Source organism: Orcinus orca, chromosome 11, assembly GCF_937001465.1.
Source record: "Orcinus orca chromosome 11, mOrcOrc1.1, whole genome shotgun sequence".
Classification (NCBI taxonomy): Eukaryota; Metazoa; Chordata; class Mammalia; order Artiodactyla; family Delphinidae; genus Orcinus; species Orcinus orca.
In genome coordinates this window covers 22,382,529-22,401,086 of record NC_064569.1, presented here as the reverse complement: position 1 = coordinate 22,401,086, position 18,558 = coordinate 22,382,529, and the positions used below count along the sequence as shown (strand labels likewise).

Here is an 18,558-nt window from a genome sequence, read left to right as displayed (position 1 = left end):
TAAACCTGGCTTGATTATTTTTAAGTATCTTAAAGCCAGATTACAGGATATGTTTTCAAAAATGAGCCTATGTTTCTAAAGTATAGGAAGTATCATGCACAGTAATCCAGTACCACAATAGTGGGGAGAAAAGTTGCTACTTAATTTTGCAGAGTGGTTAGCATTCAAGTAAATGTGATAAAAACTTAAAATAATGACATATTAGAATTGAGTGGAGAAAAGGTTTTCTAAAATGAAATTCAATGGTGACAAAAGCAGATTAATTTATATAGGGGAAAAAACAACCCCAAAGTGCAAAACAGACTTGATGTTGGACTCCAGCGAGATTCTCCCGCAAAATATTCTAGACCAGGGCTGTCCAATAGAAACAAATGTAAGCCACGTACATCATTTTAAGTTTTCTAGTAGCCACACAAAAAGTAAAAAGAAATGGGTGAAATTATTTTTAACAATATAGTTTCTGTAATACCCATATATCTAAAGTGTTGTAATTTCAGTATATAATCAATATAAAAATTGAGATATTTTACACTTTTTTTTTTTTTTGCACCAAATCTTCAAAATTTGCTGAGCATTTTCCATTCACAGCACATCTCAATTCAGACTAGCTACACTGAAGTGCCCAGTACCCACACGTGGCCAGTAACTAAAGACTACAGCTGGAACTAACTGCTGCCTTTTGTTCTTCCTCTAAAACCCAGCCCAGGACTAATCCCATATGGCTTAGTTAGAAGATGCCTGTTTATGTCCTCATCTCTGAGGATCAACATCTTGACACAGACACTTATTCCCATCATTGTCTGCAATTCTCTAACACAGCTCAGTATCTCGACCTTCCTTGTCTTCCGAACCGCTTCCCCCTGGAATCAGCCTGTGTTCAACAGAACCCCTGTCACCTCATCTCTGTTCCTGTCACCTTCTCATCCTAACTGAAATCAGGCTGTCCATGGAGAGTCCCGTCTTCCTGCAGAGTGAGTTGTCAGGAATGACCTGCCTTCTCTCTCGTGTTTCTTGGTTTCCTGCTCATCCTAGCTGCTTCTGAACCACTGATACTTTCCTCATGCCCAGCTCCTCTGCGGGCATGCTGTCAGGCGCCGTAGCTGTCATCCTTCCTCCTGGTCAACCCCCTCAGTCATTCATGACTTCAGCTCATGGCTCACCAGCTTCCTTTCCATCCTTTCTAGTCATGGGTGAATTTCAAGATCCATAAGGACGAACCACCAAATACCCCATCTGCACAGCTCCTGCATTCTCCCTCACCTCCAGTGATCTTTTCCTCCACTGCACCTCAGCCACCCATGGTAATCTTCTTGTCCTTTTCATAACCAATAACTGCCCTCCCTCTAAAATCTCCACTTTAAGGAACTCTGTTTCTGATCCCCACCTTTTATCCTCCCAGGTGTCTTATTCTTGTACTTCAATCTCCATTCCATGGACCCTACACCACTTTTTCTCTGTTACTCTCCTCAGAACCTCATTTCTTTCTCTACCCGGCCTTGGTTCCATCATTATAGTCACTCTTTTGCAAACAGCTTCAACTCCCTTGTCCTCCTCTCCCTCTGCTGTATTTGCCTGGCAAAATACCAACCCTAGTTAGGCCCAAATTTCTGCCTATTCTGTACCTGCCCCAGAGCAACTAAGTATTACCAGAGAAAAATCACCCAACGATACCAAGTGGTTTCACTTTACGTTCACGACTGAAAATCTCAAGGGACATTCAACTGCAAGTCTGCTTTCCCACACTTCAAGTCAATAGTTGTGACTGTTTCACAACTTCTCTCCGCTTACACGTCCAGCAAGCTACCTACCCCTCCTTTCCTCCTGCTGATGACCTCCCTTATTTGCACTCAGGAGGAACCTGGCACGCCAGATCAACCACCCTGCGTTTGTTCCTACTTTCTCTGCTTTTCCTCCCTGTCGTAATGTCCCAGCTCCTATCAAAAATCAACTTCTCTGTCATCTGGGTACTCCCGTAATTATCTGCCTTCTCTCTCCTGCATCTTCAATTTTTCTCTCTCTAATGGATTCTTCCAAAGGCAGTGCCTTAACAACAACAACAAAGAAACCAACATTCTTTACCAAACTGTTCTTTGTTCCGCTTTAAGTGAAAGACTTACCTATACTCACGTTCTCCACTTCTTGCTTCCCATTTTCTTTCCCACTATTCCACTTAGGCACTCCAATCCACTGGAGCTGTCCTTCCCAAGTTATTCAGAATCTCCAACAGTGACACCCAGTGGCCTGTCTTCCTCTTGCCCCCTCTCTTAGCAGCCTTCAACATACGTGACCATTCACCTTCTCCTTTGAATGCTTCCTTCTGCTGGCTCCCGTAACACCATGTTCTCCTAGGGTCTCCCTTAACTGAGCAGATGTCCCCTCTTAGTCTCCTTTCCTGGATTCTCCTCTGCCTAGTGTTCCCTAAGGGCTTGGATCCAGGCCCTCTTGTCTTCGCTATATTTGTTCCCTAGGCAACTTCATCTGTCCCATTACTTTAAATACTATCAATCTATTGATTACTTCTAAATTATATTTCTTTTTTTAAAATTTATTCATTTATTTATTTATTTATTTTTGGCTGTGTTGGGTCTTCGTTGCTGCGTGCAGGCTTTCTCTAGTTGCGGTGAGCGGGGGCTACTCTTCGTTGCAGTGTGCGGGCTTCTCATTGCGGTGGCTTCTCTTGTTGCGGAGCACGGACTCTAGGCGCACGGGCTTCAGTAGTTGTGGCTTGTGGGCTCTAGAGCGCAGGCTCAGTAGTTGTGGCGCTCGGGCTTAGTTGCTCCGTGGCATGTGGCATCTTCCTGGACCAGGGCTCGAACCCATGTCCCCTGCATTGGCAGGCGGATTCTTAACCACTGTGCCACTGGGGAAGTCCCTAAATTATATTTCTAGTCAAACTTCTCCCCATATTCTAGCCAACTGTCAACATAATTATCTCTACTTGGATATCCAACAGGGAGCTCAAACTTCATATGCCACAAAGAGAACACTTGATTCCCAGTGTCACCAAACCTGTTCCTTCCTCAGTCTTTCCTACATTAGAAACTGACAGCATCAGGCATCCCATTCCCAAGTAAAACTCTAGGTATTATCCTTGATTCCTCCCTCCCTTTTCACTCCCCTTACCTCTCCTCTCACCCCCCCAACATAGAGTATGTCACAGAAAATCCTGCTGGCTCTTCCACGGAAATGTAATCTGTTTGACTTTTTTCCTCTTTGCTGTTGTATAAGCCACAGTCACATCCTGGCTGGAATCGCTACACAGTCTCTCAAGTGTTCTCCCTGCTTCAACTCTTGTTTGTCCTTCCAGCAAGCAAAGGGATTGATTCATCTTTGTAAAACATCCATCAGACATGATGCTTCTCTGTTTAAGCAGAGCATGTCTTCCCACTGCATTGGGAGTAAGACCCACATGGCCTGCAAAGCTGTGTGGTCTGGTCCCTGCCTCCCTCTCCCCCTTCATCTCCAACCACTCTCCCCCTCACTGAATTCAGCCACAGTGGCTTCCTGCCGTCTCTGAGCAGGCCAAGATTATTCTTGCCACAGGGCCTCTGCAGTTGCACCCTGGATCTTTGTTCTACCAGATCCTTAGATCTCATACTTTCTAATTATTCAGTCTCTCATCAATATTCCCTTCTCAGAGAACCTTCCCTCATCTCATTCTTTCTCCTAAAGCCAGGTCATCTGCATCACTTTATCCTTTTGTAAAATCTGTCTTCATACTACTCATCAGAAATGACTATTTCAAGTAGCTGTCTGCCCATTTTCCCCACGACTGTCAGTGAACAAGAATCAGGTTTCTCCTGTTAATCACTGTACTCCCAGAATGTAGAATAATATTTGACACATCATAGGCACGTAATAAATACTTGTTGAATAAATGGAATAGAAATAAAGTGAAACAGTGCAGTGAAAATTAAAGTGGGCCATATTTAAATAAAAATCAACATCATACTGCTATAATAACAAAGTAAGCTGTAGGTGGGACTAGAGACTGAAATCAAGCATTAGGTACAGAGAGGTACCATCTCTCTCTGTACCCTTGTTGAGTCCTTCACTAGCATATATGTTCACTTAGAGTTCACCCAGACTGGAGATACAGGTGAATGCATGAAATAATACTATTGATGTTTCCAGATTTATGGCCGCCCCATAAACTGCATCAAGTCACAGGAAACGTGGAGAGAGCCCAGGAGTACAAAACTGGAGTGGTTACAGGTTTGGGAAATATGTAAAATCAGCAAATTCTCAAGAGACTGGTTTGCTTATTTGAAAGGTGACAGGGACTGAGAGAGCTGAGAACTGTCCTTTATTTTCACTGAATTCAGAGAAGAAGGTATTCTGTTACAGACTGAATGTTTTTGTCCCTCCTGAAAATTCCTACGGTCATGTGCTAACTCCCAGCGTGACTGGGTTTGGAGACGGGCCTCTAAGAAGGTACTGAAGGTTAGTGAGGTCGTAAGGGGCAGGGCTAGTGTTCTTGTATGAAGAGACCCCAGAGAGTCACTCTCCCCTCTCTGTGCACACACCAAGGAGAGGCTATGTGGGGACCTGGTGAGAAGGCGGCCGTCTGCAAGCCAGGAAGAGCGCTCTCACCAGCAACCAAACCCTGCTTGCTCTTGGACTTCCAGCCTCCAGAACTGTGAGAAAAGAAACTTCTGTTGTTTAAGCCATCCAGTCTGTGGTATTTTGTTAGACATGTAAATCAGATTATGAATTTGGAAGAAATCTGAACTATAAGAATTGAGAAACAACGAAGCAGGCTACCAAAAGTCTACAGATGATATAGTAAGATGTGTAGGTTTCTTTCTAAAAGTCCCAGTTTTAGCACTTGCTCTAACACCTAGTCAGTGGACACCCCTTTGGCTACGTGTGTTAGAGAGCTCATACCTGCTCTTTTTCAAGCATATCAGCTTTTCTCAATATCTTCATTGCATAGATATGGCCTGTATCTTTCTTCTGGACCAGCCGCACCTAGAATGTAAAAATTCATATCACAAATGTCAAACAATCACTACTATTTGTTTCGGAGTGAAAGGTAGGCTCCTTTAAAGAAAGCAGTGTTGTAGTTTGCTGTTGCTGGTGTTTTAGAAATTCTATTGAAATTAAGCTATTTTAATATATTACACTACTTTAATACATATTGAGCTATTTTAATACATATTCTGAACTATCTTAAGATGCACATGTTCAACAGCAGTGACTTAAAAAAGAAGCACACCTCTCCGAACGCTCCTCTTCCTATAACTTTCAGAGACTCAAAGTCATCCAAGCCAAGTCTGGTCCGCTTGAGCCGTAAGAACTCTGTTTCCTTGCGAGCATGTTGTGATCGGCGTAACTTTTTCTATTAAAAAAGGACAGTTTAAAAGGATGATTTTAAAATCAGATTATTTCAAAGGAAGCCTATAGTATTAAAAGATGACATACATTATAATGAGGGTAATGTATCTAAATATTATATACTGGTGCTATAACTTATTTACCAAAGTTGAATATTTATTAAGCGTGGAAAAAAAATAATCTGAAAAAACCATTTTAAAATTTTTAACAATTGATAAATCTTTATTCTTGAGGCAGACTCCATTAAATATTCCATCTTAACTAGTTCACATATTCTTTCATTTTTATGCTAAATTAATTCAAAAACAAAAATTAAACTTTAGGAAATGCTAATACTATTCTGATATTGATTTTTTACTGTCAAGAAATCTACTTTGCTTCAATTCCCTAATTTCCAAGGTTGTTCTGTCACAACTACTGAGACTTCTAACACCGAAATAACACAACAGCAGTATTTACATACAGATTTATTTATGGTAGAATTTATTCTTGGGCAGATTTTTAATAAAGTGCTTGAGACTTGTCACACAACTTCTTGAAAATATGAAATTGCAACAAAAAAATAATTACACAAAGTATCCTTTAAAATATCCAAGTCAAGAATTTCATAATTCATTCTCCAAAGATTACAAAAAATACTATTAATAAGAAACATTATGAAATACCTAAAGGTTACACTTGGAATGGGCATTTATTTAACTGTTCTAAACCTCATTTTTCCCCTCACCAAACAAAATTCTTTTTTTGACATAGAATTATGTCAAATTACCTCTCCTAGTAGAGGTCACATAGAATGGGTAACGAACAATATCAGGGAAAAAATTAAACCCCGGTTCATCTTCAACTGAACCCTATCAAGCTTTCAGTGGTTCAGGTCTGAGGAGAAAATAAGTCAAAATGACTGAAACTGTTCAGAAACATTGCTCCTAAATGTAGTACAAGATATAACCACTGAGTAGTCCCTTCCTACCCCTGTGTACATCTGTTTCCAAAAGGGTAAGGTGAACTATTAATTAGAAATATGCAAGCATGGGCTTCCCTGGTGGCGCAGTGGTTAAGAATCCGCCTTACAGTGCAGGGAAGACGGGTTCGAGCCCTGGTCCAGGAAGATCCCACATGCCGCGGAGCAGCTAAGCCCGTGCGCCACAACTACTGAGCCTAAGCTCTAGAGCCCGCTGAGGCACAACTACTGAGCCCACGTGCCACAACTACTGGAGCCCGCGTGCCTAGAGCCCATGCTCCGCAACAAGAGAAGCCACTGCAATGAGAACCCTGCGCACCGCAACAAAGAGTAGCTCTTGCTCGCCGCAACTAGAGAAAGCCCGCGCACAGCAACGAAGACCCAACGCAGCCAAAAATAAATTAATTTATTTTTTAAAAAAAGAAAGAAATATGCAAGTATGTATCATTAATGCAACAGAATTCTGATACTTCTAACAAAGTTAATCTAAGAGGATAAAATTAGGAAATATGTCTTCAATCTAAATATCTTTAAACAGCTAAGTAAAGTCACATCAATGGTGAAAACAGTGAAGACCTCCTTTGTTTAAAAATGCCTTTTGAATAATAATGTTGAAAAATGAATTATTAGTAAAACAAAAGGAGAGCTCAAAAGTAGCTTTTCAACTATATATCTAATAAAAAAAAGGCCACATGGTGGCACTATACCACCATCTTTCAAAACAGCACAAGCCCTTTTTAAAATTACATAAATGAACAAATATAAGAATTTTGAAAGGCATTCTGGATTTATGACTTTATGGATTATAAAACAGTGTGCAGTTGGATGTAGTTCAGAAACTTGTCTAATCTGAATGGAAAAGATGACCTCATCACACAGTTTCATAAATTATGCTCAAAATCGACAGACAAGAGAAACAGCCAAAGAAAATAATGCTTATTAGTATTTGATAGGTTGTGTAGTGCAGTAAGTAAATGATGTTTATGTAGTTTTGGGGACAGCTATTAAATGGCAAAAAGGGAGATCACAGTGTATGGAATATATAATCCTACAAAAAAGGGAAATCACCTACAACATTGTTATAGTACTTTAAAAAAAAAAAAATCTATCCATGATATTAGAGTCAGTGTTGTAGTCCAGAGAGAGCTGAAACAAGTTCACATTAAACTACAAAAAAAAAAAAAAATCGATGAAAACTCATTGATACATCTGCTCACAACCTGTGTAGATTAAGTCACCTTGAAAAACAAATAACATTTTTGAGGTAATCACATTCTTTCCTCTCCAAAGACAACAACAAAAATCTGTGGACAAACTTAACAGCTCATGGCTCTCTTGCAGCTTAGACTTGCCCAGTTTGGTTTTCCATTAGAGTAAATAATATTCCATGTTCGATGGGATTTTAAGTGAGATGAAACTAGAAGTACGCCATTTTCTTTTTTTTCTCCATTCCTTTTCAAATTGGCATTCTTCAAACTCTCAATCTGTAGGGTGCTCAGTTTTTGTAGAAGACAGTGTACACAGAAGTTTTACGATAAGAAAGGGGTCAGCTAAGAACTTCATCTCAGTATAAATGCTTTTTAAGGCCATGTTATATATGGTTGAGTTTTCACAAATTATTTCACAAATAACTTTCTATTACAGAATGGATTAAGGATGAATTTATTTTTATAAAACAATTTTACTTTGAAAAGACCCACCCCACATAAAGATAGTTCCAAAATACTGTACATTAGATTGAGAGACCATGTCTATTTTATAGAATGTGACAGCCTGGGACCTAGTATGGGGCCTAACAAGAAGCATTTGTGGAATTCAAATACCTTTACCAAAAATTTTAGATGTTTTATAAATGGTTATAATGGGCCAATGAGCATTTTTAGGGGTAAAATCACCTCACATTTTCTACAAGTTATTTAAGGAGAAACAAAGAAAACAGCTCTAGATGTACTTAGTACTTCCTGGTGTGAACCAGAGATTACAAGCCGGAAGCTACAAGCTGTACTCAACTCACAGATGCATTTGATTTGGGCCCCCAAGTTGTTTTTTTTTGTTTTTTTTGTTTTGTTTTTTTTTGTGGTACGCGGGCCTCTCACTGTTGTGGCCTCTCCCGTTGCGGAGCACAGGCTCCGGACGCGCAGGCTCAGCGGCCATGGCTCACGGGCCCAGCCGCTCCGCGGCATGTGGGATCCTCCCGGCCCGGGGCACGAACCCGCGTCCCCTGCATCGGCAGGCGGACTCCCAACCACTGTGCCACCAGGGAAGCCCACCCCAAGTTGTCTTTAAATCACTCTAATGACTTGCCAATATTTAAAAAAGCGAGTGTTTTCACAAAAGTCCAGATTTCCAGCTTCTCTTGAAAAATAGGAACTTGGCCTCACTGGGCCAACGGTGCAGCCCCCTTGGGTGGGCAGCAAGCAGCTCTGGGACCGGTCAGTCCCTATCAAGGCGCCAGTCACCGGGCGACAGGTATAATCGGGCTGGTGCTCTTGTTCTCTTTCAGTAAAGTGAAAAGTGGTATGTCTGTATCAAAAGATAAACTGTGAGGAGGGAATCTTTTACAACAAGGCAAAAAAAGAATCTAGTTCTTTGTGGAAATGAAAAAAAAATAAGAGTTGAATATGCAAAGTATGTTAGATCAAAAGAATATAACCTAAGACGTCACTATGAAACAAGCGTGGCCAGCTTTTCTCATTTATGTTTACCTGCTTGGCCCTTGGACATCTGCTTTCATACAGTTCATTATTAAAGTTCAATAGTCTTCATATATTCATTATTTTGTACATACCTCTTAACGATCATGTAAATTCTACCTATTTCTTTAAGATTCAAATCAATTGTTACTTCTTCCACGAAACGTTTTCTGATCCCCTGAATTAGGGGAAAAAAATCTCCATATTTTCAAAGTTTGCCACATTCTACCGTGTGTACATATTTTTACACACACACGTAATCTTTCCTTCCAATCTGTAAACTCTTCAGGGAGAGATCCATTGTCCATTTGTTCATTTGTTCACCAAATATTTATTCTCGCCCTCTGACAGCCCTGGAGATGTAAGGAGTTTCTACTCTGGGAAGATGGTATTTTAAGGCTGCCACAGGGACAGGAACAGAGCTCTGTCCCAGTGGACATGATGCCTAAAGTGAGATGGAAAGAGTCTTGAAGAATAATGAGACTCAGGCAGGAGGAAGGAAGAGTTCCAAGCAGCAAAATAAAGCACGGGAAAAGGTCCACAGGCAAGAGCGTGGAAATGAAAGTAATTTGACATTGTTGGTCAGCCTGGCAGCAGGGTGACAAAAGATGAGGCTAGAGACAGGGAAGCAGAGGCCAAATCATAAAGGGCTTTGTACACCCATGTTAAAGAGTTAGCCTTATCCCAAGAGTACTTGGGAGCCAGTGAAGGGTATTAAGCAAAAGAGTGACATGGTCAAATCTGGTTTTTGACAGATAACCCTGGTTGAAGTGTGTAGAAAAACTGGGAGTGGGAATGTGGCTGAGAATGGAGGAAGAGAGACCAGTTGGGGGCAGTGATTCTTCAGGTGAAATACACGGTAGTTTAAACCACTGGGTTCATGGCACCAGACTAGTGAACTGGGTGGTTTTAAGAAATATTTAGGAAAAATGTAAGGAAATTTGGCAACTGATCAGTTATTCTTGAAGCCCTCTTTTCTTATTCCTCGCACTAGATACTATTCACTGAATATATATATGTTCTTGGAATTAAAAAAAAAAAAAAAAAAGCTGCCCCCTTTCAAAGATTTCCACCACAGCAACAAAGTAAGAAGCCCACGTTCAAATAGGAAACCCACATTATCTAAGTTATAAAATCATCTGATATCATTACAAGAAAAAGTCACTGGGGTTGCTTTCATACAGTACTTTTTCCCCCTTTTATTGAGATATAATTGATATGTAACATTGTGTAAGTTTAAGGTATACAATGTGATGATTTTGGTTTTTTCTTTTTTGGCCATGCCGCTCGGCTTGGGCTTGCGGGATCTTAGTTCCCCTGACCAGGGATCGAACCCGGACCCCCTGCAGTGGAAGTGTGGTGTCCTAACCACTGGACCACCAGGGAAGTCCCTACAATGTGATGATTTGATACAGGTATATACTGTACATTGTGAAATGATGACCACAATAAAGTTAGTTAACACATCCATTACCTCACATAACTATTTTTTTTTGTAGTGAGAGCATTTAAGATTTAGCAACTTTCAATTATATAAGAGAGTACTGTTAACTAGAGCCATAGTAATTATAGCTTACATACCTCTTCATCTGCTAATCCTTCTTCTTCCATAGCCACTTCTAATTTCTTCTGCCTTTTCAAAAAAAATTATTTACATTTTAATATGTACCTAAGTATTCCCATTTAAGAAATGTACATTTATTTTTTCAAGTTTACACTCAGTTTGCCATGCTAAAAAAATCTTTCAAGTTGAATCAAAATAATCACTAAGAATAGTGACTAATATTTATAAACATATATGCACATATAAATATTTCTTTCTCAAAATATAAATACAGTCCAGAATTAGCTGCCTCATACTAGCCAAATGCATAATTTACTTCTAAAGCTGCCTAAATGAATCGTTAGCAAAGGTGACTCATGTTCTGATACAGAAAACTCTGTTATCTAGTGTTCAAATCTCCAAAATCATTAACATTTATCAGAGTTTATACTAGATGTATAAAAAGGTAACTACAGTGACTAAAAGTAAAAATTTTTAAGGTGGACATCCCTGTGCTCGAACCTTGGTTTTAACGCTTATTAGCTAAAGGAGCTTGTCTAAGTTCTTCACTTAAACACTAAACTTGATTTTCCTAATTAATCACAGAAAGATGTTCAGTGCAATTAAGTGTATTTTATTCTAATTCTTGGAAAATTGGAAAGTCATATACGTACATTAAAAAATAACCCATTAACTACCAGAACATTTGCTTTTCTAGGTATAGCCAAGTTCAGTTCTTCAATATTTTAAAATGCACTCTTAAAGTTACTTAAGCTACAGGTGAGGGGGGTGATGGATGAAATAACTAGTAACCAGAGAGATAGCTGTGGTACACATTTTGCAACTCATTTCCAAGTGACTATTAGTATTTTATTTCCATGGTATTGCTCTTTTTCCTAAAGATAAACCTGGGAGAGCTCGTCCTAATTAGTTTTGGAGTGTCTCAGATAAAGACTAACTTTCAAGGATTTATCCAAATGGGTATAAGGGCTGAGGATTAAAACCAAATCTTTTTGGCATTTGTTGTTTATGACAATATGTCCAAAGATAAGCTCTTTCCTAAACCACTGTTAAGATCCTTTTTATTTCTTATGGAAAATTCATAACAAAAATACCTAAAGCCTGTTCATAAATCAGCACCTAAAAGTATATCCTCCACTGACTTTCTCAGTTCTAGTAATAAGCACCTACCCTGATGCTAATCACACTGATTTTTATCTTTTTTTACACATTATTCACCCAAGCCCAACCCTTCCAATGGACTAAGTTCCTAATGCTGGATTCTGTGCCTGCCATCAGGCACCTCCGGGTGCCACAGAGCTGCTTGTTGAATGATTTGAGTTTTCTTCTCTGCAGGAAGAATCCAAAGAGTAAGAGGACCATTAACCCAGGAGGACTATCAATATACGAACAACTTTATTCTTCTGGCAAATCCCTACTGTCCCCTTTCCTCAGTCCTTGCTAAAGCTAATATTTCAGTAAATTATCCCTCCTTCTAGGGAGACATGCAATAACTTCTATCCATTTCCATACCTAAATGAGAAGACCCAAGGACTTCTCTTGTACCTTTCTAAAAAATAGCTTTCCTTCTAAAATGACCTTATGCTTTGTTCTGATTGGTACTTTATTTGACTTATGCATTTATCCAGTTAATTAAGCCTTAAAAATTCATCCATGTTTCTTAAAGTATTAGCTTCTAGAAAATAGCTGACTATTTAATTTGACTTCCATGGCACCACCATGCTTTTTTTTTAATAACAGTAGATACTTTTATTCCTATTTTCCTTTGTTTGGGAACAGAGGGCAAAACTGAATTATTTTAAGGTTTCAGCAATAAAAGACAATGAACCTTTAAAATTCTGATGAATAACTTGAGTGACTGTCGAAAAAATACAGGTCTTTCCTTCCTTGGTTCTTTTACTTTATTCAGTCTCCCTTGATGATCTGCTCACTTCCAGAGACTTCCATTACATTTACAATGAGTATTTCTTACATGTTTGGATTTATTTCTAACTTATGGTGTGGTTTCTACTTGTGCCTGCCTTTTGGTATTTCAGTTTTTCTTTTTCCCTTGGCTTCTTCTGAACTTATTTTTCCCCCATCCATTTTTTTTTCCTTCTATTAGTTTGAAAGTTACAAACTCTATTTTTATTCTTTTAGTGGCTACCCTAGAAATTACATGTACACTTAATTTGTCAAAGCTTTAAATTAACCAATCTTTACCCCTTTCTGTGTTGTATCCCTATCCTTAGAGACACACTGATCTCTAAGAACAATTTAATTCCACTTACTTCCCTCTTGACTGACAGTCTACTGCAGGAAAATATTTTTTTAATACATGTGACATTATCATTATTGTTGATTTTTCTTACACATTAGCCACATATTTACATTTAGATCTTCTGAATGCAATCACTTTCCTTCTGCCTAAGTCGAATCTTTTGGAATTTCTGCTGATGGCAATCTCTTAGTTCTCTTTCCTCTCTTCCTTTAGGAAATTTGATCAAAGATACGTTTGCTCTCCTCACTATTCTCCACGTTTCTTAGCTCTCTTTTATATTTCCTTACTCTAAGTTGACTTCCGAATAGTTACTTAAGTTTCATTTTCTAGTTCTAATTCTCTCCCCAGCCACGTCTAATCTGTAGTTGGACCTGCCCAAAGTTATGTGCAAAACCAGATTCTTCCCCTCGAGTTCTGTTTCACTAAGTTGTACCACTTTCTGGTTGCCCAGGTGTGAAATTTCAGAGCCAGCGTGGACTACTTTCTCTCACATTCCATATTTGGGTAGTTGCCGTGTTTTTTCTGTCTTTCTCACTCAGTTCTTCCCTGTTGTTGTCATAATCCTAAAGCAAGCCTCCCTTCCACTGGCCTGGACTACAGTGCTAGCCTTTCCTGTTTCTGATTCCTCCTCCCACAGTCCACTCTGTACATCACAACTAAAGTAATCTTCCAGAGAAACACCTGTGATCATTTAAATCTGTTCAAAAGTTTTCCAGGCTCTTTACTACCAGGAAAATAGCTCCATTACAAAGCATCCAAGGCTCTCAGGAAACGGTATAAAAATCCAGCTTGAGTTAAACTGGACAGTGCCTGACCTGGCAGTAAAGGTGCTTTCTTCTGTCTCTGATATCCTTCCTCCTGCTCCTTAACCTCTTTCTTCTCCCTTTTATGTATATATAAATAGTACTCTTCCTTAGGAGCTCTGTTTAAATGCCACCACCACTTATGAAGCCTTCCCAGTTGCCTTAGTCAAAAACAAACTCCCCCTTCTTTGCCCTTCTCAAAGGGCATACTTTTCACCCTTTCATGTAATATTCATGTGCATTATCTCCCTTACTATAAGTTTCCTGAAGGCAAAATAACGTCATTCATTCTTTTTATAATTCTCCCATTTCCACTGATATACACACAACACTACAAAAGTTTCTGGATTAAAGGCAGTCATTAAGTAGCCCTCTAAAAGAGAGTATATAAAAAAAGAAAGTATAAAGATATACCATAATTTCATGGTTAGAAACGTTTTGTTTAAAACATCAATTGACGTGTGATGTAAGTATATGGGTGCCCAGGACAGGACACTATTCTGTGAAAATAAAACAAGGAACCAGGTATACTGTCAGCATACAGGGACCCACAATATTTATATTACAGGGACCCAGCATACAGGTATACTGTCAGCATACAGGGACCCACAATATTTATATTACAGGGACCCAGCATACAGGTATACTGTCAGCATACAGGGACCCACAATATTTATATTACCCCACTTGCAGTATAACAGCTTATTTAACTACACGGAAAATTTTGACCAGCCTTTACTATACCTGGTTTCTCTCTCTTCATGCTGTAAAATGAGGTTGCTGTAAAAATTCTCCAGCGTGAGCTTGGCCACAGTCACTCTTTCCCGGGTATGGTTGCTCATAGGAAAGGTGGTTGTGGTCCCTGCTGTCATTGCCATAGTAACAGAAACTAGAACAACACAGAGACACAAATTACTCAATAGAAAGAAAACTTTCTATCCCTTTTAACAAACTCTAGAAATTTCTACTAGTCAACAACATTTTACCCTAACAGTTAAGACATTCAAATGAAACTCAAATCCCTGTAGGAACCAGGCAGGAAACAAAAATGTATGAATCAAGCCAGGCGACAACATGGAAGTTTTATGGCTTTTCCTGAACAATGTTTGTCTACTTAAAGCCAACTTTTAAAAACCACTGAGCCAGCCAAACAAAGTGCTGGTTTAAAGAAGATAATGTGGGGACTTCCCTGGTGGTCCAGTGGTTAAGACTCCGCACTTCCACTGTAGGGGGCACGGGTTCGATCCCTGGTCGGGGAACTAAGATCCCACATGCCACATGGTGTGGCCAAAAAAAGAAAAAAAGAAGATATTGTGGACAATTAGACAAGATAAGGAATGTAAGACTGAACTCTGGTGGCTGCTATAGGTGGGCACTGACCCTAAGAGACTTGCCTACCATAGTCCACATCTAGACCCCCCAAAAAACCCCAAAAAAACAAACAAACAAAAAACCTAAAATGGTTCCATACATTAAAGATGTTTTTGCTTATCTGGACGGGAATCATAACAGACTATCTTAGAGGAGATCCAGATTGCCAGGGCGACCATCCAACGTTGCATTCTTAGCCAAAAAGTATTCTTCCAAATCTGCCACCTATTTCCCAACACCTACCTCTCCTTAACTACATAAAGACACAGAGCCCTGGATATCGACCTCAACTGGGCTATACTCCAGGGATAGTGGAATGAACCAAAGACCTTTCTTGTTCTTCATGTGAAACAAGTCAAATACAGGTTGAAAGTAAACAGTTTAACTATGGCAAACTCCCAGTTCCACTGTTGTCTTAGTGGGTTTATACCTCCATTTACTGCTTCAGCCTCATTATGTCGATTATTTTAACATCATAAACTTGTTCCTCTGCTGACTACTATAAATCTTTTCTTTTTTTTTGCGGTACGCGGGCCTCTCACTGCTGTGGCCTCTCCCGTTGCGGAGCACAGGCTCCGGACGCGCAGGCTCAGCGGCCATGGCTCACGGACCCAGCCGCTCCGTGGCATGTGGGATCTTCCCGGACCGGGGCACGAACCTGTGTCCCCCACATCGGCAGGTGGACTCTCAACCACTGCGCCACCAGGGAAGCCCCTATAAATCTTTTTATAACAAGAAGCTGATGACATTACTTGTTTAAATTGTTCATGGCACATACAGAAAGTCAAATTAGCTTAGCAAGATAAACAAAGACAACCCACAAACGCGGAGTGCTGGTATCTAACAGAAACTTGATGAGAGTTTATTCATTAATTTCCCCCTTTTCTTGCCTGAGGATTTAAGGCAGTGGCACTCCTAGGCATGACTGCATTTCTTCCTCACAGAAGCCTGGTAAAGAAAGGAAGTGAAGCTTGGACAAGGCACACAGCTGGTGAGCTGCAGAGTCCAACCCCACCCAAGTGCTATCTCCAACTTGCCTTTCTGGCCTTATCTGCTGCCCTTCCTCACCACTCACTCTTCTCCCAACATACTTGGCCCTTTCGTGCCTCCAAGCCCTCACAGGACCTATTCCTGAACCAGTTACGTCCTACACTCTATTTGCAGGCATCCTGCTGATCCTGTACAGCCCAGTTTGTCTGAAGCCTAACTGCGGTGACTTCTCTAAGGTTCCCTGCCAGAAGAGACATGGATGGACCAGAAGGGGCCAAACGGCATTCTTTCGAGCGTGCTCTCTACCATTTGTAACAAATACTCCCAGGACCGGTGCTGAGCACTTCACCTGCCTGTCCCCCTAAACTAGGAATACCTCTGGGAAAGAACTTTTTCTGAATCATTTTTGAGCGTTCACCTTGATAGCACCGTATTGGACACACAGTAGGCATTAATGAGTGAAGGAGTCCACCTATCAAATGGCAGGGGGAGGGGGCGGTGTGGGAGGAGCGTTGAAAAAATTAGCAAAAACTGCCTATAAAGGTTGGCAACTGTGGAAAACGAAACTTACTGAACCTTGGAGTCAGATATTTAGAGATCTAATCCAGGTCCTGCTGCTAACTGATCACATGGTCTTATTCAAATCACCAGAACGCTCTGAACTCAAGTCACTTTCCGGCCCAGACAGGAATTACGGCACTTGCTCTACCTCGTTCACAGGCCTACTCTAAGGCCATCTGAGATAATATAACACAGAAATTATACAAATGTAAGACATTACTTTAGGCATCTAGTTTAATTTTTTTAATGTGCTTTAATGATAGTGAGCATTATTTTTTAAACAGTAATAAAAATAAGCTCAAGAATTCTTCTGGCCAAGTGATTTTCAAGCACTAAGCTTGGAATGCTACCTAAGGCAATGCTGCCATACCATCTCTGGAAATCTCACCTGGGTTCGTGTTTTATGTTTCAGGATCACATGCAGAAAAGTCAAAGAAAGGAAAAGAGGGAGTGGGATTGTATATAGCAAACATCCCAAATCGTGTTTGCTAATTGGGATTTGGGGATTTGGTGAGGAGAGGGGAGCTGGGAGGATGGACTAGAGGTGGAGGAATTCAAATAAATTTAGGAAATCCAGATTATACAAAGTTTCTTACTGCAAGACTTCCTGGCATCATAAATACGTTAATATGTATCCTGAATCCTCAAAAGAGGGTTGGGTATACATTTGCAGTAGTATTCTAGGAAGCCTCTTAGGCATATAAAATTTAAATTTATAGATAGTTATCTTTAAACACTGGTTAAAAAGTGCCTGCTACTCTTTTTCAATATCTGGGGGAGGGAGACTTAGAAATTCCAACAAAGAGTAATTAATACCTAGAAATTTTAGGGCTTCCCTGGTGGCGCAATGGTTGAGAATCTGCCTGCCAATGCAGGGGACACGGGTTCGAGTCCTGGTCTGGGAAGTTCCCACATGCCGCGGAGCAACTAGCCCCGTGAGCCACAACTACTGAGCCTGCGCGTCTGGAGCCTCTGCTCCGCAACAAGAGAGGCCGCGATAGTGAGAGGCCCGCACACCGCGATGAAGAGCGGCCCCTGCTTGCCACAACTAGAGAAAGCCCTCGCACAGAAACAAAGACCCAACGCAGCCAAAAATAAATAAATAAATAATAAAAATAAAGGAATTCCCTTAAAAAACAAAACAAACAAAAAAATACCTAGAAATTTTAGAGTGCTTTCTGATTTGTCCAGAGTATCTGTAGCTGATAGAGAATTTTCAGATTGGTTTGCCAATTTGCAGGAGGAAAAAAGGTCAAGACCCAACTATAGTGGTCTATAGTTTCCTTTCAAAAAGTGAATGATGCAAAGACTAACAAACAAAATCATGCCCCTTGAAAAAAAGCACAGAGAAATAACACATCAGTAATATTTGTAGAAGATGGAAAGAAAGATGTATGATGAACTCAGGGTGTGGCCTTGGAAGGCAGCTGACACGCTGCTCTGCTCTGTCTGGCAAGAAGCAAGGTCTGGCCTTCAGCTGCCAGCGTCCCAGGACAAGGGAATTCTGGAAGCTCCTTTATCCTCGCCAAGTTCACAAGAGACTGATACACAAGACATAATGGCAATTTGCTGATTCACACAATAAGAAACTGAGGAACACGAAACAGATACTTGTATCTCTGGGCAAATGTGCTCCGTCCTTGTAGACTAGCTGAATGTACAGACTGAAGAAGACTGCTTGGTAAGCATGGCATCAAAACAGAGAACTGTTATGCAATTTAACTGTTTAATGGCATAAGGATAAGGTGGAATCTTAAAAAAAAAAAAGATCGATTGCTATCCTGCCCAGGACACCTCTGCCCACTTCAAAGTGGCTAGAGGAGATGGCCAATATTAAGCCCTGCTACTAACTGGGCTTCCCCAGATGATGCAAAATTGGGGGGGCTAGCAGTGGGCAGAAATATTACTGAGAAAAACTTTGGGGGAAATTTTTGTGAAACATAAAAAAGTTAGGGAATTGAAAACAATTCCAAACTACAGAAATTGTTTGCATTAACAGTACAAAAATAAATATGAAA

At 40.2% G+C, this 18,558-nt stretch overlaps 1 protein-coding gene across 2 annotated transcripts in view; it reads right to left on the bottom strand.

Annotated features, from left to right (window-relative positions):
• The window catches only part of STK38L (serine/threonine kinase 38 like), an 82,377-nt gene that overhangs the window by 12,678 nt on the left and 51,141 nt on the right, over positions 1–18,558 (bottom strand). For both annotated transcript variants that reach the window (XM_033430204.2, XM_049694223.1), the window contains exons 2-5: positions 14,363–14,507; positions 10,573–10,624; positions 5,219–5,341; positions 4,888–4,971 (exon numbers count right to left, since the gene is read on the bottom strand). In XM_033430204.2, the coding sequence (XP_033286095.1) occupies positions 4,888–4,971; positions 5,219–5,341; positions 10,573–10,624; positions 14,363–14,496 (393 nt within the window). In that variant the 5' untranslated portion in view covers positions 14,497–14,507. The remainder of the gene's footprint in view (positions 1–4,887; positions 4,972–5,218; positions 5,342–10,572; positions 10,625–14,362; positions 14,508–18,558) is intronic.